This window comes from Macaca mulatta, chromosome 6 (genome assembly GCF_049350105.2).
Source record: "Macaca mulatta isolate MMU2019108-1 chromosome 6, T2T-MMU8v2.0, whole genome shotgun sequence".
NCBI classification, from domain to species: domain Eukaryota; kingdom Metazoa; phylum Chordata; class Mammalia; order Primates; family Cercopithecidae; genus Macaca; species Macaca mulatta.
In genome coordinates this window covers 6,274,127-6,301,569 of record NC_133411.1, presented here as the reverse complement: position 1 = coordinate 6,301,569, position 27,443 = coordinate 6,274,127, and the positions used below count along the sequence as shown (strand labels likewise).

The 27,443-nt window shown below is 40.4% G+C and overlaps 1 protein-coding gene across 1 annotated transcript in view; it reads right to left on the bottom strand.

Moving 5' to 3' along the window:
* The window catches only part of ADAMTS16 (ADAM metallopeptidase with thrombospondin type 1 motif 16), a 180,989-nt gene that overhangs the window by 133,404 nt on the left and 20,142 nt on the right, over nucleotides 1–27,443 (bottom strand). The window contains exon 4 of the mRNA XM_001082662.5: nucleotides 2,471–2,732. Within this exon, the coding sequence (XP_001082662.2) occupies nucleotides 2,471–2,732 (262 nt within the window). The remainder of the gene's footprint in view (nucleotides 1–2,470; nucleotides 2,733–27,443) is intronic.

The following is a 27,443-nucleotide window of genomic DNA, read 5'->3' as shown; positions in this document are numbered from 1 at the left end:
GTCAGAAACTCCGTGGGGTGGTGATCTCATGGGCCTTGGCTCTGAAAACCCCTCAGCAAAGGACTGCCCCTTACTATGGAGCTTGCAACATTGTCCCCAGAACACACAGGCCTCAGCTGCACACCCACCATCACCTGAAGGGCAGCCAGTCCACTAATCAGCCTGAGGTCCAACCTCACTATTGGTTTTCAGCAAATCAACCTGCCTCTGTTTGCCCTTTTCCACCGAAAAATGCCTGAGTGAACACAGAAAAGGCTCCCATTTTCGGAACAGGAGACTCTAACAGGAAAGAACCATTGTAAGCGTGAATTCTACCAAGGCAGAAGAGCAGGACTGCCCTGAGTTCAAGGGAAAGTCCAAAAGCCTCAGGGACAACATGGAAATATCAACGCACAGATGGCACAGGGCCCTGATGATGTGCCCATGCACAGGTGACACAAGGCCTTGAGGTGCATCACGCGTAGGTGACACAGTGTCCTGGGGGGTGCATCTGTGCATTGGTGACATGGGGCCCTGGGGGTACAGTGCATTCACGCACAGGTGACACGAGGACCTGACCTGGGGGTGCATCCATGAACAGGTGACACAGGGCCCTGAAGATGCACGCACCAGTGGGAAGAACTGCTGTCAATTCTGTTGATTCTGCTCACTTTTCCGGGGACTGGGCTGGTCACATGGCCCCTGGCCACTCGAGGCCCAGGAGTGCAGTACCGTCACCAGCATAGCCCAGAGGGGACAGAAATATGTGGCAAACTAAACAGCAGGATATCAATCACCAATGTTCTCCACCTACAAGAGGCATTTTGTTGAGCTTTCTTTCTCTAGTTTTATTATGAAGACCATGGGAACTTTTTTAAACTTTTCAAATACAAACTGTATTATAGAGTTTAGTATCCTTTTTAAAATAACTGCCTTTCACTTACCACCACTATTACGATTCTGAAATGTCTCTCAAGGCAACATACACTACACACACACACACACACACACACACACACACACACTCACATGCCTATGCACACATGCCCAGATGTGGACACCACTGAGGGTCATCTCTACCGCCTTGCACACACAGCTGTGCCTAAGCTGTGCCACCAGCCTGAGTGATGGTGACCACCTTCAGAGAGGAATGAAAGGATCACAGTCCTCTCACAATGGTCTGCATTGCTTGATGTTTTCAAGGTCCACTGCAGCATCTGCTTAAGAGCCTGGTGTGTGGTCTGTCAAAGCGGTTAAGACGGCCCTGCTCTCTCTCCTGCTGAGATTCAGGTGTGTGGGCCACTTTATCTCCTTGGTATATGGAATGTGTCCTGCTCTGACCACACCCACACCATGAGCCCTGGCAGCAGAGTCCTGGCTCTGACCTTGTGGATGCCTCCAGCATGCATCTGGGTCCTGACCTGCCAGTCAAGGCAGCCTCGGGCAGCTGTTGCTGATATGCACACCCTTTTCAAACACTCACCCAACCTCAGGATTCCCAACTCTCTCAGCCTCCTGCTCACCTCCCTTCGTTCTCAGCATGGTTCTTCCTGCTACCTCCCCTACACCTGAGCCCACTAAGCTCATCTGGGTGTGACGTTTTCAAGTCATCTGAATGCAGCATATGACTTTTGGGGGTAGGATGAAATGGGTTTGGAGGATGCAAAGGCACTGACGGCTTAACAAGCACTAATTCTGTTGTTGTAGGTGCCAAGAGATTTTTGTTCATTCACTCATTCAATGAGATTCACTAAGTACTTGCAACAGGTCTGCCTCTATTCAGGGTGCTGGGTAGAGCAGTCATAGAAACCAACCAAGCAGGAAACGATGGGCTGGGGGGAGCAGGGGCTGTCCAGAGGCTCCTGGGGAAGGTTCACCCAGTGATGTTTGAGGAGAGAGCTCAAGGAAGTGAGGCACATCCCACAAAGTACCCCACTTCGATCCCTGAATTTCTGAGAGGTTTCTACATAAAATGTAAATAACAAGTCATTTCCTAAATGGTCATGACAAAAAAGACTTTGATAAAGCCTCGGTGATAAATTGTAGGTATATTATGTCACACTTAGTCTGCCCTTTTGATGTGGTAATGTATATAAGTAGGCATATAAATGAATTGCCTCAGCAGGAAAACTATGTGGACTTGAATAAATCGAAACCTCAAAAATATAGAAGGACTGAGTAGTGATGCCAGGGTTCTTTTGAAGATGTCTGGTAGATTCTTTACTTCTGCACACTGTGTCATTTAATCTGCCCAGGAAAGAGTTCTTAAGAAACATCATTTACCATTATCCATCCATCTGCTATGGAGAGACGTCCCGTGCTGAACTTACAGATAAGGGACTCTCTCTGGAATCATTGCTTCAGTTTAGCAACGACAGATCAATAGATTTCACCTCGTGGCAGACACGCTTTGAAGAAAATGTACAAGGTTCCATCAGCTTACATAAATGTCAGAATCACTAAATACACGCAAAGATTCGCCCTTACATACATTTCTTGCGTCTTCCACAGAAATGCTGTTTTTGTGGCAGTCCCAGGTGAAGGTCACTGCTGTGCAGGGGTTGATGCGCCAGTTCCCACGTCCTGGAGGTCACCAGGACCTCACTGGCCCCAGGAGCATGGGGCTCTGTGGATCTCTTATACAGTATGTGGGATGGGGAGCTGCCCTGGGCAGCGCTGCCGAGTTTCCACAAGAGGTGTGAAGGAAGTGGCTTTAGGAAGTAATCTGCCTCTTCTGTTCGTATCATGCCTGACTGGAAAAAATAAAAGGAAAGACAGAAAACACAATTAGACTTTCTGTTTCAAGCCAGGGCCGATTCTCCAGGCACCGCATTTGTTATTATTCTCTCGGAAGCATGCTCTTCCCTCCAGTGAGAGCGAACACTGGAAAGGTTCAGAGACCCCGGCTGAGAGTTAGCAATGGGAAAGGCCTCACACACAGCCTCAGCTCTCTGGCTCTGCAGCCCTGCAGAAAGGCCGGCGTGGAGCTGCTCCAGGACTGGACTCCAGGAATGAGAAAGGGACAGAGGGTGCACAGCATACCAAAGTCAGTTAATTTACACCAAAAGTAATGACGGTGCAAGAAAGAACACCTGCACACTTAAATATTAAATATTCATGTTGGTGAGGGGTCTCAGATAAAGCAACAAAAATTAGAATCCTAATAGGGTAATGTGCAAAACTCTGTTAAAGCAAATTTGAAAACAAAGCCAATGTTACACTTTCTAGAAAAGTGTAACTTAACAAAATTAATCCTGAGGAAAGCATAAAAAAATTTTCTTGGGGAATCTGGAAGGTTTTTCTAAGCAAGATATTAAAGGAAATAGGAAAGCAGTGATTTTATAAAAATACTAAAAATGTCTGTAGAGCAAAAAGACTAAACACAGTGTTCAAAATCGTGGAGACAAAATCGACAGATTGCTTTTTTATCTTTTAGGGTGACAAATATTTTTAAGATCTTGGTAGCACGATTGTTGGTGAGCCTGAGGACAAACAGGCAATCTTGCATTCTGGGAAATGTAAACTGAGGCCCCACTTGGGGGGCAGCCCCAGGGCCAGCCCATATATCTGTGCACTACAGACATTAGGAGTTAAAGTGCACAGTTCAACTCCAGGGGTTAACTTTTGGGAATTCTCGCCAAATATTTCTTGTAAGAATTTCTTAAATGTCAGTGAACCAGGTGTGAATGTGTATGGCAGCATTGTTTATAATAGCAAAACAGCAAAAACAAAACTAAAAATAATAACAACAGGAAACAATTTAAATGGTTACCAGTAAATTCAGGATCAATTTTTAAAGTCCATTTATTTAATTGGAGGTTATATAACTACTAAAAATTGGAGTTATGTACTGATGATAATTATAATTAAACATGTTTTTTAGTTCCTGAAGCTGAGGCCCACGTTTTTTATATACTACCTATTGATTACTCATCAATAGGTAAGTTCTGTAAGGTATCAGTGTCCCCGTTTTATGGGTGAAGAAATAGAGATGTAGAATGATTCAGTAATGTTTTCAAGGTCAACTGGCTAGGAAATATAGTGTAAGAATTCGAATGAAATCAGAGTACATTCAGAACTTGTAAGTTTAAGGTTTATACTACGGGGTTTCCAAAAGGTATTAATCTGTTAAAAGTGTATAATAGAGTATATAGTGTGCTCTCAATTATGTTCATTTTAAAAGTTGTGTATCTACACTTAAAGAATTCTCTTGGATGACTGAAGATAAATTCAAGTCAAATTGGATGGTGGAACAACAACCATCTTGAGGGGAAAAGCCTCTTCAGGAGGAGAAAGTTGAGTAGGAGGGATGCAAAAGGAAAATTATACTTCATTTTTATAGCTCTGCATTACTCAAGTTCAAGTTTGTGCATTCCTTCTTTTAAAATAAAGTCAATGGCATTGCTGGATCATTGGATTATAAATGAATTTTTAAATTCCTAATAAATGTTATTATATATTGCTCTAATTTTATAATGCAATCAACTCCTATGGTACCCATCAGGGTACCATTTAGAGCTCTCCAACACTGAACTGTTAGTATTACTATTGTGCCGATTTTTTCAGTGATTTTACAAATCTGGTGCTGCACACTGACTGAGACACTCACTAGGTATTCTCAGCTGCTGACCCACGGCTTCCAATGTCCATTCTAAATTTGTCTCTGATGTGGGAAGCTTGTGTCTGATTCTTACTTGGAGTTGTGGGGAGACTTCCCTTGCATTAATGTCCATGTAGTGAAGCCCTGTGTGGGGCTGGGCTGTCCTAGGTGAGTCTGGGCATTTGTACAGTGTGAACTGCAGGCACGGAGGAGCATTTCCTAGACCTTGAGAAAATGCCAAACACAACTCTCAAGGAAAATAGGGTTTGGGGTGGGAGACATAAAAGAAAGAGAAGAGCAGGTTTATCAAATATAGGGAGAGGAAGCATTGGCTGAAATGTTACCACTGGGGGTGAGGGGAGGCAAGACCAAGGTAAGCTTGGTAGACTATCAGTGAAGCCATCAGCACCACCATGGGAGGTAGACCTCCTGGGGCCCAAATACCACATAGCCATGGGAAAGTGAAATTCTTGGAATTTATGCCCAGGATTGAGGGAGGGGGCAGAGGCAGTCTTTCCTGCAGTGCTATTCATGAATGACTTTGGAACCTTCTTGGCCTTCTAGAACTTCGGGAACTAAACGAAGACACGACAACACTTTACCTTTTGCAGTTCTACCGGGGAATGCCAAGTGTGAAATAAATTAAATAATGGTTAGAGCCAATTAGGTTTCAACCTTTTTGCATTTTAACTAACTGAGAAGCGTAAGCAGTCATCGATGTGTTCAACCTTGTATAACGCTACCCAATTCGTTTCTCCATTACCTAAGGTAACCAGTTTAGGTATTAAATCAAAAAAGAAGAAAAATTCATGCATGGCTTAAAACAATAACAGCACTTTTTGATATGCAAACAATTGCTCACTTTTCAAACCACCCCTCAGAAGATGATTGGCTCTTTAAGAACCTAGAATAGACGTGATTCAGTATCCCCCCTGCAGGTTGCAGCAGACTGATAGAAGGCAATGGCCGGGTGAATTGGACACTGCAGAATTTATCATCCCATTCTCATACTTATTAGCTGTGTGACTTTGGATGATTTACTCAGCCTTTCTGTGCTGTTCTGTCATCTAGGATGCAGATATAAGAACAGCTACTTGTCACGAGTTTGTAAGACTTAACATTCTTAAAGTATATGATTTAGTGAACATTCAAACAAGATTTGCTGAATTAATAAAACGAAGGATGTAAAATATCATACTTTACCCTGATGATCTTTGCTCTCCTTCTGATAATTCAGAGAGCCCCTGAGGAATTTTTCACTCTGCAGTTGGAGATCCCTCTGAAGCCCTGAGTGTTGGTGCACGCAGCACCACAATCATCTCAAACACAATTTTGTTTCTGACTTGCTGCTTTGCTTTTTACACTCTTTCTGGCTTCCTGGCCTACACACTTGTGATCTAAGACAGCTGTTTCCTATTCAGAACGATCTCCTCCTTTCCCCTAGGCTCAAGGCTACATTCTGGGTGGCCCAGGCTAAAAGGACCAGATCCCCAGGCAAAGGTGTCCGACTGCAGTTGGCAGATTTTTGAATTTTCCTTAACAAAGTCGTTAAGCATTATACTTATTTCATTAATAATTTAGTCTGAGTCACAATATTCAGTATTTAAATAATCTCCAATTTCATTAAATACATAGAGCATAGTAACTGATAAGACTGATATTTTGATATCCCTTGATAAACAACAGATAAAAATACAAAAAAAGTTACTTCATTAGCTTGTTGCATTATTAGTTTGCAAGCTATTCTAAAAGATAAGGTAAATTGCAGAAGATTAATGTTTTCTTCTTATCAGAATGAAGAATATTTGTTTGGAAACTCAAAATGTCTAGGGGAACCTGCCTGTAGCTCACAGTAACCACTGGAATGTCAGGCGGGTGGATTATTAACCAGGCTTCAGAAAAGGCCAAGTCCTTCAGGCTTTGCAGAGGACAGGCTTTGTTCTCACAGGGCCTGCCTCTCTCATGATCAATTCTGGAAATCATTTTGCATTAGAAAACTCACCAAACACTTATGTTGCCTTCATAAGAAATGAACGAATATGTGCTGTGTTACTGCTGGGAAAAGCTAGTTCTGAGCAATGTAAGTAAAGAAAATATTGAAGCTTGGCAGTAGGATGTTTACTGCAGTCTATTTGTTGTCATCCATAATTAAAAGTTGGTAGATTTGTATTAATTGTGATTTGTTGAGATTCATAGAAACTGCTCATTAAAGTTTTCATGAATCAAAAAAAAAAAATAGAAATTAAGAAGAAGTGAATAAATGCCCAATCACTGAGGTTATCTCTACTGCAGTGAGAGAGACTCCCAGTGAACCAGTTCTAAGCGTGTCTCAGGTGACACCCTGTGCCCTATTCATGAGAGCTACCTATCAATAAACACAGTAAAGAAGAGAAAGAGGCATTATGAGAAAGAGTCATTTTCATTTTCAAGTGATTTCATTTTTACTCTCCTCCATCTTTTCTCCTGAAGTGTCATTTGTTTTGGGAATATTCTATGCATTCTAGGTCTTCTTAGTGATATTTCAGAAACGTTAGACAGTTTCAACTTTTGTCAAACTTTAATCCAAGTGAAGCTTTGCTTTTCATTTTCTTCCAATCTCAGAACCAAATAGGAACCTACACCGAAAGCCGCAGTGAGTCTTGTTGTGTGATTATATGTGATATCTTGAAAACAAAAATTTGGCTAAAATTTTCTAAGAAGTTTAAATAAACCAAAAAGCTTCCTTTTTCTCCAAGAAATTTTGTATGTTTCTTTTTGCTCCTCTCTCCACTGCACCTGACTTAGGCACTGGGCTCACTCAACCTTTCTGTCTTCAAGGACAATGGGGCTGATACGCCGGTCACAAGAATCACACATCGTCCTAAACCCAAAGAAGTCCAGGCTTCATAATTTCAGTCATTTGCTCAGCTGTAAACTTGGTCCCTGGTCACTTTCCAGTTGCTTATATATAGACTCAAACTACTAACGTTTTGACACTGGACACTCTGACAAAGTTTCTGGTTAAAGCTGAATCTTGTCAGTGATGAGTTATTCCCATCATCCTAATCCATCAGAGAGGCCTCAGTCCTTGGTTTCTTACAAAGCCCAGTTCCTCCTACAGTGACATCAGCACACATTTGTAAAACATGAATATCTGTTGTTTGTGCATGAGGAGGAGAGGGGGTAAGGGTGAGGCAGGGCTGGATGAAGGAGAAGCAGGACTGGGAAGGAGTCATGTGGAAGTTGACTGGATAAAGGCATAGATGGAATTGTTGAGTTCTACCTGGATCTTGTGGCCTGGCTAAACTGGACCAGTGTAATAACCATCCCAGCAGCAGAAGTGTGACTTGGGTGAAGTGCCAACTGTCTACATGCCCCACAAATACTGTCTCAGATGGCCAACCTGCCTCCCATCCATGGTTTCTGCACAGCTGGGCACACCTGAATCATCAGCCAATCAGATTTTGATGAATTCTATGGCAGCAAGAAGGCTAGAGAAAGCAGACTATAATTTAATAGTATAATTTAAGAATGCACTATCATTATCCTTGGTTATTCCAAATTATCACGGACTGTGGATTTACTCAAAACCATTCCTGTATCTATATGGCCCTTGTTCACTAGGAGAAGCAGTGATTTTTTTCGTATGTTAAAATCTCATCACTGAAGCCTCAAGGGTACAACGCTGAGAACATTCACATTTCTGGCCTTGTTCTTAGAGCATGAAGAGCTCTCATATTTTTAGTATTTAATACTCATATAATTCACCTGGACATTAATTAAATTTACCAAGATTTCTTGCCAAACTCTACAAGCTAATCTTCATAGTGATATAACTTTTGATTAGAGCTTAGATGAAAATGATATTTGTGACTTCCTCCATCCCTGGCTGAAGAAGGAATCTGGAGTGAAAGGTGATCCTCTGTTAGGGGTAAATACTTTTTACCCATGTCTTAGGGTTTTCTAAGAAGGGAAGGACACAGGCGCACAGGACTTCTCAAACCCAAAGTGCAAGAAGGAAACTTTTCAGTGGGAGAGAGGACGTTCTCAGCATTGTCCTTGCCTGTGGTGTCAAGGGGAGGGTCAGGTGGAGGCAGCCAGCTGTGAGTGAGGAACAGCACAAGCCTGCTGAGAAGCCAATATTAAGAAGGCAGAGCCAGATGGCCAAACAGAAGCTTCCACCAAACCTAGAATAATATATGCAGAGAAAATATCCCTAAAACGTGAAGGAGAAATAAAGACTTCTAAACAAACAAAAGCTGAAGTATTTAATCAACACCAGATCTGTCATCCAAGAAATGATAAAGAGATTTCTTCAATATGAAAGAAAAGGACATTAGTGAGCAATAGAGAAATCATGTGAAGGTAGAAAACTCACTAGAAATAGTAAATACACAGAAAAACACAGGATTTTATAATACCGTAATTACGTTTGTAAGTCAGTTATATCTTGAGTAGAAAGACTACAGCATCATCAAAATAATAACTATAGCATCAAAAATAATAACCAGCAACTTTTTGAGACATGATACAGTAAGATACAAGTAAAAGCAACAAAAAGTTAAATGCAGGAGGACAGAGTTAAAGCACAGAATTTTTATTAGTTTTCTCTTTGCTTGTTTCTTAGTTTGTTTATGCAATCCTGATAAGCAGTCATCAGTTAAAAGTAATGAGTTATCCTGTAATCCCAGCACTTTGGGAGGCTGAGGTAGGCGGATCATGAGGTCAGGAGATCGAGACCATCCTGGCTAACATGGTGAAATCCCATCTCTACTAAAAATACAAAAAATTAGCTGGGTGTGGTGGCGGGCACCTGTAGTCTCAGTTACTCAGGAGGCTGAGGCAGGAGAATGGCGTGAACCCAGGAGGCAGAGCTTGCAGTGAGCCAAGATCACACCACTGCACTCCAGCCTGGGGGACAGAGTGAGACCCCATCTCAAAAAAAAAAAAAAAGTAATGAGTTATAAGATATTATTTGCAATCTCATAGTAACCTGAAATAAAAAAAAAAAGATACACAAACAGTAAAAAGCAAGAAATTAAAACATACCACAGAGAAAATAACTTTCACTAAAAGGAAGACAAGAAGGAAAGAAATAAAAAGCCACAAAAAAACCCATAAAACAAATGACAAAATAGCAGGAGTAAGTCCTTACTTATCAATAATAAAATTGAATGTAAATAGACTAAACTCTTCAGTCAAAAGACATAGAGTGGCTGAATGGATTAAGAGAAAAAAACAAGACCCAATGACCTGTTGCCTACAAGTAATTTCACCTATAGGTATACATAGACTAAAAATAAAGTAATAGAAAAAGATATTCCATGCAGATGGGAAGGAAAAGGGCTGGAGTCCTAAACTTATATAAGTCAAAATAGATTTCAAGACCAAAACTACAAAAAGAGACAATGAAGGTCATTATATGTTGATAAGAGGGTCAGTTCAGCAAGAGGATATAACAATTGTAAATATATATGCACTCAATATCGCAGCATCCAGATATAAAAAGCAAATTGTTATTAGAGCTAACAGATAAATAGATCCCAATGAAAAAACAGCTGGAGATTTCAACGCCCATTATCAAGACAGAAAATCACCAAGGACACATTAGAATTAATCTTCATTATAGACTAAATGAACCTAACGATATTTACATAACATTTTATCCAATAGTTGCAGAATACACATTTTTCTCCTCAGCACATGAATAATTCTCAAGAATAGACCATCTGTTAGGCCACAAAAAGATCTTAAAAAATTTTAAAAACCCTGAACTTCTATCAAGTATTTTCTCTAACCACAATGAAATAAAACTAGAAATCAGTAACAAGAGGAATTTTGGAAACTATACAAACACATGGAGATTAAATAATATGCTCCTGAATGACCAGTGGGTCAATGAAGAAATTAAGAAGAAAATTAAAAATTTATTTAAAAAATGATAACAAAAATACACCATACCAAAATGTATGGGATAAGGCAAAAATATACTAAAAGAAAAGCTTATAGGTATAACTGCCTACATCAATAAAGTAGAAAAACTTCTAACAAACAACCTATTGGTGCATCTTAAAGAACTAGAAAAGCAAGAGCAAACAAAACCAAAAGTTAATAGAAGAGAAAAAATAAATATCAGAGTAGAAATAGATGAAAGTAAAACAAGAAAACAACAAAAAGAACAACAAAATGAGAAGTTGGTTTTTTGAAAAGTTAAACAAAATTGGCGAACCTTTAGCTAGACTAAGAAAAAAAAGAGAGAAGACCCAAATAAATAAGATTAGAGATTACAAAGGAGACAGTACAGAAATACAAAGGATGATTACAGGCTTCTGTGAACAGCTATATGCTAATAAATTGGAAAACGTAGAAGAAATGGATACATTCCTAGACACATACAGACTACCAAAGTTGAATCATGAAGAAATCCAAAACCTGAACAGACCAATAACAAATAATAATATCAAAACCATAATAAAAAATCTCCTAGGGAAGAAACACCCAGGATCTGATGGCTCTCCTGTTGAATTTAACCAAACATGTAAAGAATTAATACACTCCTACTCAAACTATTCTGAAAAACAGAGAACGGAATAGTCCCAAGTTCATCCTAAGAGGCCAGTATTGTCCTGATATCAAAACCAGATAAGAACACACCAAAAAAAAAAAAAAAAAAAAATGAAACTACAAGCCAATATCCCTGATGAACATTGATGCAAAAATTCTCAGCAAAATACTAGCAAACCAAATTCAGCAAGACAAAAAAGATTATTCATCATGACCAAGTAGGATTTATCCCTGGGATGTAAAGATGCTTCAACATAGACAAATCAATCAATGTGGTACATCACATGAACAGAATGATGGACAAAACCTACCAAATCATTTCAATTGATGTTGAAAAAGCATTTGACAAAATTCAACATTCCTTCATGATAATAATCATCAAAACACTAGGTATAGAAGGAACATACCTCAACACATTAAAAGCCATATATGGCAGACCCACAACTAGTGTCGTACTGAATGAGAAAAAAGCTGAAAGCCTTTCCTTTGTGATCTGGAACACAATAAAGATGCTCATTTTTACCACTATTATCCCAAATAGTACTAGAAGTCCTAGCTAGAGCAATCAGACAAGAGAAAGAAATAAAGGCATTCGAATTTAAAAAAAAGAAGTCAAATTATCCTTCTTTGCCAATGAAATAATCTTAGATTTGAAAAAATCTAAAGACACCACCAAAAAATTATTAGAATTGATAAATTCAGTAAAGTTGCAGGAGATAAAATCAGCATACAAAAATCAGTAGCATTTCTATATGCTAACAATGAACAATTTGAAAAAAAGAAACCAAGAAAGTAAATTCATTTATAATCGCTACAAATAAAATAAAACACCTAGGAATTAACCAAAGAAGTGACAGATTTCTACTATTAAAACATTAAGGAAACTCTCCAGAACACTAGAATGGGCATTTTTCTTGAATGTACCCCATAAGTACAGGCAACCAAAGCAAAAATGGACAAATGGGATAACTGCAAGTTTAAAAGCTTCCGCACAGCAAAGAAAACAATCAATGAAGTGAAGAGGCAACCCACAGAATGGGAGAAAATACCTGCGAAGTACCCATCTGACAAGAGATTATCAACCAGAATATATAAGGAGCTCAAACAACTCTACAGGAACAAAATCTAAGAATCTGATTTAGTAATGGGCAAAAGGGCTGGGCATGGTGGCTCACGCTTGTGATCCCAGCACTTTGGGAGGCTGAGGCGGGCAGATCACCTGAGGTCAGGAGTTCAAGACCAGCCTGGTAACATGGAGAAACCCGTCTCTACTAAAAATACAAAATTAACTGGGTGTGATGGCATATGCCTGTAATCCCAGCTACCCGGGGGCTGAGCCGGGAGAATTGCTTGAATCCAGGAGGTGGAGATTTCCATGAGCTGAGATCGTGCCATTGCACTCCAGCCTGGGTGACAGAGTGAGACTCTGTCTCAAAAAATAAAGAAATAAAGAAATAGAAATAAAAATAAAATAAAATTTAAAAAATGGGGGAAAGTTATGAACAGACATTTCTCAAGAGAAGACGTACAAATGGCAAACAGGTATATGAAAAGGTGCTCAACATCATTAGAGAAATGCAAATCAAAACTACAATGTGATATTCTCTCACTTCAGTAAAATGGCTCTTATCTGAAGAACAGGCAACAAAGTGCCGGTGAGGATGTGGAGAAAAGGGAATCCTCATATACGATTGGTGGGAATGTAAATTAGTATACCCACTCTGTAGAACAATTTGGAGATTCCTCAAAAAACCAAAAATAGAGCTACCATAGGATTCAGCAATCCTATTCCTAGGTACATTTCCAAAAGAAAGAAAATCAGGATATCGAAGAGATGTCTGCCCTCCTATGTTTATTACAGCACTATTCTCAAAAGCCATGGTTTGGAAGCAATCTAAATGTCCAACAAGAAACAAATAGATAAAGAAAACATGGCACATGTACACAATGGAGCACTATTACATCACAAAAAGGAATGATGTCCTGTCATTTGCAACATGGATGGAACTGGGGGTCATTATATTACATGAAATAAACCAAGCACAGAAAGACAAACGTTGCGTGTTCTCACTTATTTCTGAGGAGCTAAAAATTAAAACAATTAAACTTGTGGAGCTGGAGAGTTGAATGGTGGTTACTAGAGGCTGAGAAGGACAGTGTGTGTGTCGGCGTTGGGAGCATGGGGGCTGGTTAACAGGTATAAGGATATAATTAGATAGAATGAATAAGATCTAGTATTTGATAGCACAACAGGGTGATTACAGTCAACAATAATTTATTATACATCTAAAAATAACTGAGAGAGTAGAACTAGATTGTCTGTATCACAAAAAAGCGATAAATGCTGGAGGCGATGGATATTCTATTTACTTTAGTGTGATTATTACACAGTGCATCAAAATATCTCATGAATCCCTAAATATATGCACCTACCATGTACCCATAAAAATTAAAAATGATTTTTAAAATACAAATTTAAAAAATAAAAAAATTAATTTAAAAAAGCTGATTTTGATGTATGAAACTCATTTTGAAAAAAAATTTTTTAAAAATTATCCAAAATTGTTACAAAATCTCTAAAAACAAGGTGTTGCCTAAATCTGTTTCAGAATTGACGCTATTCATGGAGACTGAATGTTCCAGGCAATGAGGAATGAATGTGGGGTTCCTCCTAGGTCCTTCCTCAGCCCTGTCTGGACATTTAACACAACTGGAGGGATTGTCTGTCTGTGAGAATTCAAAGCAGCTAAGCATGGACATGTTCTGAAGACCAGTATTTCCTCCTACATGAAAGAAGAAATGTGGCCAGAAGCAACACAGTAATACTTATTAATGGAGCTTCCATTTACTGAGCCTACCATCTATTCAGGTAACTGCACTTCATAGATATCAGTCTATTGGTCTTCACTGTAGATCTGTGAAGAGGCTGCAGGAACTGATGCCTACCAAGGTTAAACAATCTACCAGAGTTCCCAAGCCAGGAAGTGAGTGAATTCAAAATCAAAACCCAAACCATCTAGTCCCCATGCCATGGGGGTACCATGCTATCTATCACTACCTCACACGATGGAGGAAGCGGTATTGCACAGTACAGGGGGAAATCCAGGGCTCAGCGTCTAGTCCAGCTTCAATGTGTTAGGATGCTCCTGACTTAGCTTGTTAGCCGCCTGGGTACTGATTTCTCAGAAAGATAACATTATTGAGCAACATTCTCTTTTTAAAAAATGTGTTGAAATCTGTTAACTCTCTTGCCTTTATCTTTGCTGCTACACAGGTCAAATTCTAATCACGGTTCTGTGAAACATTTTTCAATATATGCAGTTAGTCATGTCTTACTTAACTATTCTTTCTTCCATGCCAAATATCTTTTGGCCAGCCATCATAACATTTTTACATAAATGTAAGCCTCTCTTCCTTCTGTGGCTCTCCTGGGTCCAACACCAGTTTTCCAATGTTCTTCTGAACACACATTTCCAAACAGGGAAAACTCAGTGAAAGGATTAGATGTGGAGGGGTTAAGTAATATGGTATGAGATTTCATGATCTGCTCAGCGTCTTACACATCATAAACTCATCAACTTTTTTTCATATCCATCATTTTGAAAACTGGCGTCCTCAATCCTACTTCTGTAAGTGAAATGTCCCCCAAATTTCAGTGTACACATCTAGGAAATCGTAGTAGCTTGTTAGCAGTGCTGTTAAATCATTTCTTGCCCATTAAAAATATGCAAGAAGAAGATGTGCAACTGGAACAAAGGTGGCCACAGGTTTGGACACCGTGGTTTAGAAGAACTTCTGCCCTAAGAGGAAGGCAGTTTTCTTGATGACGAAACCAAAAACCATAGACTGAAAAACACAATCATTTACTGGGCCCTCTCTGTCCTCTGAGTGGAAGCAGCATAAGCAACCAGAGGTACTAGTAAAGCAAAGGCTGCTTTCCCTGTCAACTCTGCTCATGGTTCAGGCACCACCTGGAGTACAGAATGGGAAGCTGACTTGCTACAGCATGGGAAATATTCTCTGATGTGGTCACAGTGGCTGCCCAGCCATTAAATACTCACCTTCTATTAGGCATAATAGAATTGGCCAGTGATGGGGGAGGAAAAGAGAGAGTGTGGTACATCAGTCCTTGGAAGTACATTTGACCCAAAAATGAAAGTAATGTAAGTGTCGTGCCATTTGCAAGATAACCAATGAGTAGAGTGGATTTTCGTGAACAGCTCCCCCTCACTCGCTGATGTTGATTCTCCAGCATAGTCAATGACCCAATATTTAGAGATGCAGGTGAAGTGCCTCGCATTAGTTCAGCAGAATCAAATTAGGAGGTGACACACATCTCCAGGGAGTAGACATCCATTTCTGCTGTCCGCACAAGTCCAGGCAAGAACCCGAGGGCACATGAGCAGACGAGAACAGGAACTCAGTAGGCACCCTCTCAGCAGACACTGGGCATGGATGACCTGCTTCTCACTCAAAAGGGAGCCACAGAAGAAGTCTGTGATTGGTTTATGAAGATGCAGCAAGTACACCTAGTGAGCAATCATGTGATTAAATGTTAATGGTGAGAATCAATGCTGCAGAAAGGCAAACCAGCCATGTGGAGGAAAATCACTAACGGCTCTGTCAGATGCAACAGAGGAGGACCAGGGCACGCAAGGCTCAAGGAAGGTGATGATACTGAAGCCAGCTGAGGCCCACCTAGGAATTCCACAGCTCACCTCCAGTCATGAGTGGTCCCAGATAGTACAACTGACATGCAAAACAAAACTCCAGGAGACTGAATGTGCCGAGCAACGAGGAATAAATATGGGGGTCTTCCTACGTCCCTCTTTAGCCTTCACTGGGCATTTAACAAAACTTGGAGGGGCCTTCTGTGAGAATTCATAGCAGCTAAGCATGAATGTTTTCCATAGACCAGTATTTCCTCCTACATTGAAACAAGAAATGTTGCCAGAAGGAGCATGGTAACAATCAGTAAATAGAACTTCCATTTACTGAGCCTGTCTTCTATGCAAGGAACTGCATTTCACAGACATTAGTTCATTGGTCTTTGCTGTAGACCTGTGAAGAGGCTGTAGGAACTGATACCTATGAAGGTTAAACAATCAACCTGAGTTTCCACGTCAGGAAGTGAGAAGTCAAATCTCAAACCATCTAGTCCCCATGCCATAGGATACCCATGCTATGTATTGCTACCTCATGCGATCGAGGAAGTGGCACCGCACAGTACCATTGGGAGGAACCCAGGGCTCAGGGTCTATCCCAGATTCAATGTGTTAGGATGCTCCTGACCCAGCTTGTTAGCTGCTCCTTGCTGATTAGTAACTACTAGATCAAAAAGAAAAGAAGATTATAATAATTAGCTAATTACGAAGTGGAAAATAAGGGCTCTGTGTACAATAAAAATGGTGATAGGTACTTATGGTGCAATTAGTGAAATTTAAAGTTCTGAATGCTTTTTTTTAAATTAAAAGTAAAGAAAATAAATAAACTAGGCATTAACTTGAAGAGTTTTTTAAAAGTGCAAAGAATGACCACCCACAAACCAGAAAGGAATTAAAAATAATAATAATAATAATAATAATAAATTCCGGATAAGTAAAGATGTAAAAGAGTAAGACAATGTAAATATTAAAGGAGTCAAGACAATTCAAGAGCTAATTTTTAGACCAAAATGGACATGTCTCATAAAAGTGGAATGAATGAAAATGTTAAAAAGTCAAGAAAATAGATGATATATGACTGAGATTTAAAAAGAGTGATGGAACTTTTCTTGGAGATTAAATGTCATCATAGTAAGTATTCTTACTTTACGTTAGTGAATTTGTTGTTACATTTGTAGTTATATTTGCTGCGCTTTTCAATTCTATGACATCTTTCAGGCCAACATACTAAAAGGATCTAAGTCTATTAGAGGAAGCCTTCCAGAAGGGCTGTTCAACACGGTAGACATGAGCCACATGTGGCTATGCATATTTAAATTTAAATTAATTGAAATCGGATACAGTTAAAAACTCACTTCTCCAGTTGAGAATAGCCCCACATGGGTATTCAAATTTAGTTTAAATAAATTAAAATCAAATAAAATTTAACATTTAGGCCTTCAACTCCTCAGCTGCCACACGCGGAAGGAGGCTACCGTACTGAACAGCACAGATATTTGTATCCCAGGGCAAAGCGCTAGTGGAGAGCAAGGCTATGGAACCCTGGGTAATTAACACATCTTTGAAAGCTTTCTAAGACTAATTTGCTAGACAAAGGAGAAGTGGCTACAATATTTTTCTGTGAGTAGCACACAGAGCCCAGTTAGGGGCAATCTAAGAAATCACACACACTAGCACCCTTGTAAAACTGTCCCTGCTAAAATATTTAGAACACGCCAACCTAGACTGATTAATCAATAAGACTGCTTTGATTGACACAAAAACATCTGAACTAAGAACAAACAAAACTTAGATTTTGAGATCCTGTACCTGTACGTTCCCAAGACACAAAGAGAGAGATTGAAGGAAATGATCATCAGTCAAAAGGCTGAATATATTCCTGGGACCTAAGACACCCCATGTCATATTTAGGCATGAATCTCATTCCATATTGTGGAATAGATTCAGTCTCTCTTACCCAGGGAGTGCAGTGTTTTTGTTCAGTCATTCAGTCACTATTCGTGAACTGCCTGTTATGAGACAGGCACTCTACTAGACAATCCAGACACAACAATGGATAAACTAGGCAAATATCCTTATGCTCATGAAGCTTAGGTTTCAGTGTGGGTGGGGGAACTGATAATAAACAGTAGTCATCATAAAATGCAAAGCTCTCAAAAGAAGTTAACAGGTAATGAGCACTACAAAAAAAGAAGAAAAGAAATCTACAATTCTGGATGAAAAGGGACATCCGAGTGCAGGAAAAAGGGTTTGACTTTTACATAGGGTCATCAGGTAGGGTCATCATTAAATAGGGTTATTATTTCAGTGACAGTTTTGATGAAGTGAGCAGCTGACTGTGAGCGTGAGGAAGGGAAGGCCTTGGGCCCGGCGGAGGGAAGAGACGCTGCAAGGACCTGCAGCTCCACGCGACAGCCACTGACATGTGTGTTCTTTGCAAAATATCCACATATGATACTTTCACCAATTAAAAATAATAATTCAGCAGAGCCTTGTTTTCCGACTGGAAACACTGTCTTGGAAATTATCTTCCAGCACATCATGCAGAAGGGACAGTTCCAAGTTTTGGGGTTTTCTGTGCCATCTGGGACATCACCATCTTCTTCCTCAGAGAGCAACACTTGTCATCTGGCTGCTATCACTCTGGACCCCCTTACAATGTATTTATTTACCTGCTGCTTTATAAACCAGATCACACTCTACTTACAACCTTGCAGCAACGTCTCTGGGAATACAGCCCAGCACCCCCCCTCGCGGGAAGGTTCCCAGAAAGTGCACCCCTGGCCAGTGTTGGTTCCCCCCAGGCTCTCTGGGGGCTCAGGACCCTCCAGCCATGCCACATTGCTCTTAAAGGTAAAGCTCATATTAGACCCAGGTCTGTGGCCCACACAGTGGCCATTGGAGAGCCAGGGGTGGCTTCTGAGGTCGTAGAGCTGGTGCAAGTTCTGACTTTTCCTGTCTTCAAGACATGAGCTCCGTGTGTGTGTGTGTGTATGTGTGTACATGTGTGTGTATATGCATGTGTATGTGTGTATGTGTGTGTATGTGTGTACATGTGTGTATATGCATGTGTATGTGTGTATGTGTGTGTGTGTATGTGTGTATGTGTATGTGTGTGTATGTGTCTGTGTGTGTATGTGTATGTATGTGTCTCTGTGTATATGTATGTATGTATGTGTGTATGTATGTATGTGTATATGTATGTATGTGTGTGTATGTATGTATGTATGTATGTGTATATGTATGTATGTGTGTGTGTATGTATGTATGTATGTGTGTATGTATGTCTATGTGTGTCTGTGTGTATGTGTGTGTATGTGAATGTGTGTGTATATGTGTGTATGTGTGTGTGTGTCTGTGTGTGTGTCTGTATATGTATGTGTATGTGTGTGTATTTGTGTCTGTATGTGTGTATGTGTGTGTATGTGTGTGTATTTCTGTGTGTGTGTATGTGTGTGTGTGAGATAGTGAGTGCGGCAGGGGGACAGAGTAACTATATGTCCAGAGATCTAGTTTCTATATTTGCAATTAGAGGATAAATCCGTAACTATTTCACAGGATGACTGTGTAGATTAAATAAACAAACTTCAAAGATGGCAAATAAAAGATATTTTAGAGCTATCAATCAAGATTACAGGACATATTTTGAATACAGGCAGTGTGTGGGGACCTGTGGAAGACAGGAGATAAAGTGGGTGCAGGACTCTGTGCTGTTGAAAATGACCTAAAGGCCAAGGGCAGTGCGAGAGAGTCGCAGCTGATTCAGGAGAGCTATTGCCTGAATAAGGGCAGAGGAGGTGGCCGCACTGGCAGGCGGGGCGAGAGAAAGCCAGGCACGCACATTTGTTTCTCCAGAGGCCATGGGTCCTGAGGGGTTGTCACCTGGACCTAGAAGCCATTGCTGAACTCACCCACGTTTTTGCACTCACACTCACTCCATCCCAGTGTGCGACCCCATGGTGCCGTTCCCTCTGGCCACAGCAGGCTGCCAGCCTGAGGTCAATTCTATGCCGAGCTCATCAAGTTGACACTTAGCTCATGAATCAGCTGTTTTCTCTATTTAATTCTGACACTAGTGGTACTTCTCCCAACCGGTTTTGCTGTTGATATGTAGTCTCTCACAACAATGCTCTTCAGGATTCAGGTTGCAGGAAGGTTATATCATATTAATAGTTCTTCTCTTAGTCATACCAACATTGACGGCATTCACCTATTAACCACCTCCTACACCTCTGCCTCTGTCCCAGGTATTTTAAACCATATTATTATATTATCCATAATCCTTGGAACAGATTTGCAAGCTAGGGATTAGCAGCTGCATTTGTGTAGATAAGAAATTGAAGCTCGGTTAATCCAAATGTCCATTACCTGGTGAATGGATAAACACAGTGGGATACAATGGGGCGCCACTGAGCAATGGAAAGGAGGGAAGTACTGACAGACACAACGTGGATGAATCCAAACACATTACACTTGGTGAAAGAAGCTGGAGCAGAGGATCCAACGTTGTGTGATTCCATTTCTACGAAATGGCCAAAAAAGGCATTGGAGGTGGGAAGCAGACGAGTGGTTGCTGGGGCTGGGGTGGGGCTGGAGTGACTGCTAAGGGGTATGAGAGTGCTTTCTGGGTGCTGGAAATAATCTAAGATGGAACTGTGAAGAAGGTAGCACAACTCTGTATTTACGAAAACATTACTGAACTGTGCACTTCAAGTGGTGAGGAGTAGTTATGTAAATCATACCTCCGTGAAAGTATTCAGAAAATAGAACAAAGCTGAAGCCCTGGAGGGTGACCAGGACACGGTGAGCCCAGGGCTGGCGGGCATCTGCTCCAGCCACTCCCTCCACACCGTGGTGCTTCCTTGGTGCCCAGGGCGTTGTGCTCTTGTCATTCAGAGAGAGTAGCCTAGGAAGAGAATCAGTCTAACAACGCAGCACGAAGACTCAGAAGGCTGACTAAAGGGCTAGATTCCTTACGAAAGAACACACAGGCAACTAAGAAAGCTGAGAGACTGCAGCCAGTGCCAGGAAGGCAGCGTGTGCCAGACTCGCTCCCCTTGACTTATGCAGAACATGGCAAGACTGTGGAAAAGAATCTTTCCTTCCTTTTCAGCAATGCCACTCTAAAGGCAGCTACGATCTGAGACCGGTAGTTTCCCGCCTCCTCCACGCTGCCACTGCACAGCGCAACCCAAAATGGAAGGTCAGAGATATTTTCACTTGTGGGTTCCCAGCTGTGGCCATACAATAGGAACTGAATGCCTCTTCGCTGAAAACGGGACTGGTAGGTTGAGGGTTATCTATGGAGTTTGCCACCTTCTGCATATCCACCCATGATCCTCAGAACTCTTGTCTGTGAGAATCACCTCAGAAGATCTTCCTTCCCCGAATATTCTGCCTCAGCTGGTGTGGGTGGGGTGTGATAAAGGACACGTTTAGTAAGATTCATAAACTCAACACTGGGATACACCACACGGGTCACGAAGGCCTAGGTCCTTTTCACCCTGAGCTCTGTTTGTTGTGTTTGTTTTTCTCCTTGGCCCCACAGTCAGGGAGCAGGACACGGCCTCTGCAGGAAAGCATGGTATAGTGGGGTGTCCACCACGTATCCAAAGGACTGCTAGGACACAATCTGACTTTATGTGGAGTTTGTTATCACTGACATTTCCTTATTCTAAAGCAAGTTGACCTTATATACCGAAATTTTCTGATGGCAATAGATAAATATAGAAAGCAATAGTGAGTACAACAACTGTCCGTTAAGTTCACTGACCCAGACAGAAGACATGGCCTCGTCATGGCTTTTGCACTGTAGGGCCTGAGGATGATAATTTGTACCAATACTCATATTCTACGTAACTTCCCTTACACATGGAACACCCCAGGCCGTTACCTTAAACATCTGTTGCTGTGGCTACCAAATTTGACCATTCATAAACTCTAGTCCCAGTTGTATACATGACTGCATGTACTCTCATACATGTCAGAATCCCATGGGGATTAGAAAATTATGACTGATCTTTCAGGATGCTAGCTCAAATTGTATAATCATCAGATGATGTGGTAACTACAGTTCAGATGAGATTTGGGTGGGGACACAGCCAAACCACAGCAGGCAGTGAAGTTACTTATGCTTAGGTTACCCAATAAAATAATTTAGCAAAACAAAAGGTTTCTAAAATGAATTTTCTAAAATCACTATATAGCAGTGTGTATGCATGTCATTCATTAACAAGGATGGTTCCTGGCAAGTTACATATTTTTCTCCACAAAATAAGTAAATAAAAAAATAAAAATGCCCCAGCACCTATTCTCTCAGCAATTTGCAGGTGAGACCCTCACCCTTTTTGGTCAGGCAGTGGTGGCTGTTATTACAAAGCTCCCTGAAGTCACCTTTCCATCAATTCTCCAGAAGCATTTTTGGCTTGGCCACATTAAATGGAAATAATGCTGTTGAAACTATTGCTGTCATGTCCACAATAAACGCAGAATTCCAGATAGCTGTGAATCAAGCTGAACTAAGGAGACCATCCACTCTCCAGGATTTGAAATCTCTGTAGGCTTCTTTCAATTAGTTTTTGATTTAAAAATGCTTTAAATGTATGTGTTTCTCTGTCTGTCTACCTTATTCTCTCTTCCTCTCCTTCTCCCTTCCCTTCCCTTCCCTTCCCTTCCCTTCTCTCCTTCTCTCTCTCTCTCTCTCTCTCACTCTCCCCGCCCCCCTCTGTCTGTCTCTCTCTGGTCTTTCATCACCCAATCATATAATCATGGGAGCTGATAATCACCAGAGCTATGAAAGTTAAAGAAGCCCTCCAGAATTCTCCGTAGGAATTCTGACTTTCTCAGCAAGGTCACGCAGAATTGCAGAGCTGTTCCCCGTGCATGCACCAAAGTGATTAAAAGCACAGACTTTGTACATCTAAGTTCCTCTTTTCCTGCCAATACACAGTGTTGCCCAAACAATCAATTAGACTCCAAGGATGCTCATGGGAATGTTCCTGGGAGGAGATACAGATGCCTGGTCGAATGCTCAGCCTTTACACTGAGATCCCATAGCCACGGTGTGGTTTCCGGACTCTCACCCTTGTTAGACGTCAACTTTTGGTAGGTTAGATAATGGGTCTGATTGGCAGATTTCCCTTAAATAAAATAGGAATAAAAACGTTTCTCATAATATTAATATAATTAAATGCAATAGTAGTTTCTGTAATGAATCTGCCTTAAAAAATTTTTTAAATGCCTGGCATACAGTAGGTGCTTTTTTCAATATCAATTATTTTCACTACTTATAATGGGTACATTTTCAGATGTTATTGGAAACTATTCAAATTATATCACTGACACATACTTTAACGTGCATATGTCTATGGGAATAAAGCAGAATTCACCATAGGCTTGCTCCATAACCACCAAACATGGAAATTAGATTACAAGTATGCCTTGGTACTGGGGTACACTAAAGATGAGAAAATGTTTTTCTCCCAAGCTCTGGTTTGGGAGTTGGAGAAAAGGGATAGGTATGTTGAAAAAGAACAGTGAGATAAATAATGCCCTTTGCATAAAACTTTCACAGTCCCTATCCCTTGCCCCAGCCATTGTCTAGTTACAGGAAGCAGAAGAACCATTTGTGAAGACCCACGTAACTGAAGCAAGTCAAAGCCTAAGAATGTGTCTGCTCTTCCTGTGCTAGAAAATATATTATTGAGTGCGACAAAAGCTACTCTTCTAGGTAAGGGCTGTGAATGTAGGCTACAAGAATGGTATTAATGTGAAGAGAAAAATAGTGGAAAGGACATGTGAATGGAAGGTGAATTAAGACATTATGGAAATTTGGAAATTTAGCTCATCACAAAAGAAATTATCCACCAGCATCCGACCTTACATGGTGGCAACAGCAACCAGACTCTTCTGACACATCTATGTACTTATCGATACTTTGCCCAACATGATAATTAACTGTCCATTATACTTATGGACTCTACAGTTTCACCCATATGTGCATTGGATCTAGGACAGCTGTGTTATGTCTCCTTATCACATGACAGAGCCTGGAGTCAGCCACATCATTGACAAAGGGTGGATGAAATGCTGAAACTGGAGAAAGAAGTTGGTTGTCGTTGACTTTGAAACCGAGATCAAACAAAAATGACCTCTTGAAAGTTTCCAACTCTAATCCATTTTAGAGTGCAGAAGATGAAGGTGAAATCTAAACTGTGAATAATTGCCAAATAAGAGGATTAATCTGCAAACTGTACAATGGAATGTGATACAATGTCAAAATGTAATTAATATGCTTGGCCTTCAGGTTGGATATGTCTGTTTGATAGAACAGATAACTCTTGATTTTATGATAGTATAGTTAATGCCATATGCATACAAAAATATAGATAATAAACTACTATATATATAACTGAGAGCTGACACTCATTAATGTGATTACTAACGTATGGGCTTTTAAGATATTTTTACATTTAAATTGCAATCCGTGAGATTAGCAAATTATTCCAAGATAGTTAACACTTTAAGACATATGTGCCCAAATCTTTCGAACACTGTGTTTTTTATATACATATAAAGGCACAGAGCTCCCAGGGCACTTGTCCTCTCTGGTGGGTCTAAAAGCTGGGTTTGCCAATTCTCAGCCAATGGTGCACACATGTAACTTAGGCCTGAGGTCAAGTAAAGCTGTTTTTTTTTTTTTTTTCTTTTTGGTATATTTTTAAGTTTGTAAAGCTTTAAGTCAAGGTAAGGAGCACTTTCACTAGTTTAAGTAAATGGAAACTTGTGCATGACCCAGTCAGTATTGGAGAAACAAAATTCAGAGGAAATTATTGATCCCATAAAGATCTTGCACCTACCACAGCCTAGGGCTGCAGTTGCAGGTATTTCAAGATTTTAGACTTGGGTCTATTTCAAATATGTGGGCATAGACAATTCTTCTGCATTTGTATAAACCAAGTAGCTCTGGTTCTTTGTCTAGTAGAGGAGGTATTGCTCTAACTTTTCATGGGGTAATCACAGGAAACTTCAAAGTGCTGGGAGTCAGCGGGCTTTAACTAGACTGCATGAGCCCACAGCTATTTCCCAATGGACAATATATTGAACTACTGAAGGCAGAATAATCATGATGGACATTAGATCCAAGAAAGTTTTAAAGTAGTAAACATATAATTATGTTACATGTCAAAGCCACACTAGAAATTCACAACAATGGTGCTGAATGGTGAAAATAAGGCTAAATTAAATTTGGGCCTTCTTAAGGAACAGATAATGACTTTTGCTTTTACATATGGTCTGCCTATTCTGCATAGCCCTTTATTCTTAAACATTCAATATTTACTCACCCAAGTCTTCTACACATACTTGTACATTTCAGCTAGAGATGTGCTATAAAAGATCTTAGCTTCTTTTTGGCTTATTATCTGCACTCTATCATTCTTTATTTATTACCTAATGATAACCTGCAAAGGGAATAGTAAAAACTCCCCCATCTTCAGTTAGGTAATCTCTGCAAATAAAAACAAGGTTTATGGCTCCTTTGACTGCTGCAGGGGGAATACAAGTCAAAATGCTGGTTATGCTGAGCACTTCCCTTGTTTATGATAACTTGCTAAGCACAAGTGATCTCCCAGGTGTTGGGAATAGGCAACTTTCTTCCAAAATGTGGCTCTAAACATTGCAGAAGACTCTCACATTTTAAATAGCTTGCTCAAATGATTTGTCTTTTTATCATCCTAATTGCTTTCATAAGTCACTCTGAAGGTTCTAATGTAATAAATAATATTCTAATGTAATGTAATAAAATACATTCTAATCCTATTCCCATCCCATCTGTGGGACTTCTCTGAAGGTCAGTATAACTTCACCTCTTGGTTCCTTAACTCTGTTTGAACTGGCTTGCGTTACAAAATGTGCACTGATTTTCTGATTAGATTTTATTTGTATTACACAGTTCAATAATGAGTGGTGGAGGGGGGGGCGCTGAGGAGAACAAATACTTGTTCAGTTCTTACTTTGTGCCAAGTCCTGTATTAAGGGCTTTCATATGTTCTTACTCAAAACTCACTCAGCCCTAGGAGGCCACAGTGTTAATTGTGAATTAAGAAAGCTGAAGCCCAGGGTAGTGAGCTAGCTGGTTAGTAAGACCTGTCTGACTCCAAAAGCCATGTTTTTCATCATATTTTCCATTTACTTAAGAAGCATTTTTATCCTGCTTCTCGTTTGAATGTTTGTCTAAGGCAATATCTTTCTTTGCATGTGGAGTTCATGTTTTCCCGCTGATTTATTTTGCAGAATGACTTCCACCGTCCTTCAATTGTAGGTTCTCTGAAGTGCTTGTTGATTCACTTGGTTCTGGATTTTGATAAAAGACATTGATTATTATCTGGTTTATCTTAACTAACCAAATAAGGTAAATGTTGAGCATGTTTCTGATTTTACGAGAAGTGCCAGCTTTTCATCTTTGAGCGTCAGTATAGACAGTCACTGCATCACCTTTTGTGGAGGACGCAGGGTGGTGAAAGTGCCTGTTCACAAGAATCCTAATACATAATAGGCAATCTCTCTTTGGGGTAAGCTTGGTAATTACATAAGACATGCCTAAGAGACTGAAGCACAGAAATTAGGACGTCTCTATGCTTAAGCAGTAGATACAAAAGGCTAAGAGCTAGACAAAGGCCACTTAGCTGCTTGACTCGTACTTCACATAAATTGCATCATATCATGTTACTTAAAGTGTATTGCAACATTTATTATTTAGAATTTGTTTAGAGATTTTCTTTATCTGTAACTAGAGAAATGACTCACATGGTTAGGACTGAAAAAGTGCTCCCCTCCCATTGGCCTTTCCTGAGATCATCCACATGTGAACAGCACTTGCCTCATTTGCTTCCTTGATTTTGAGATATACTCCTAGGGCCTCAGAGACACTCCTTAGACCTGCATGATGGCTGGGGGAGTGCATGCTTCCCAAATGCAACTTAGGGCCAGTTTTAGATTGGGTCTTTTGCAGTCAATGCACTCCCTCTGTAGATACAGTGACTCTCTCCAGCACAGATACAACTAGCATCTTTCTTCCATCCATTTACCCATCCATCAACTTATGTATCCAACCATGCACCCATCTTCCCACCCATCCATCCAGTTCCTTTCGTGGGCTGGGAACACTGCTAGGCAGTGGTGGTACTGTAGGAATCGTAACAATCATGGAGCTGCCCTTAAAATGCTCTTTGTCTATTGAGAGGAAGGGGTAAATACTGAACTAGTACCTCAAATAAGAATTTAATTGAGATAAGTCTTCTTAAAGAGAAAAATAAGGTGTGGTATGGATGCATAAGAAGGAAGCCTGCCCTGACTTGGAGCAACAGTGAAACAGTGTGATATTACTTACGGGAGTGACTTTTCAACTGAGACCTAAACAACTAAGTGACATTTAACCAGAAGGAATGGGACGGTAATTGTTTTACAGGCAGAGGCAACCGCATCCGCTAAAACCCTGCGGGGATGGGGAGTTTCTTTATTTTGGAACTTACAAAAAGTTGGTGCAGCCCCCTTGCCCACTTTTGCTGGAAGTTCCGCAGGGCACAACTTGAAGTGCCTTCTGTGGAGGAAGGCTCAATCAAAAATAACATTCTTTGAAAAAGTTCTCAACAACTGTG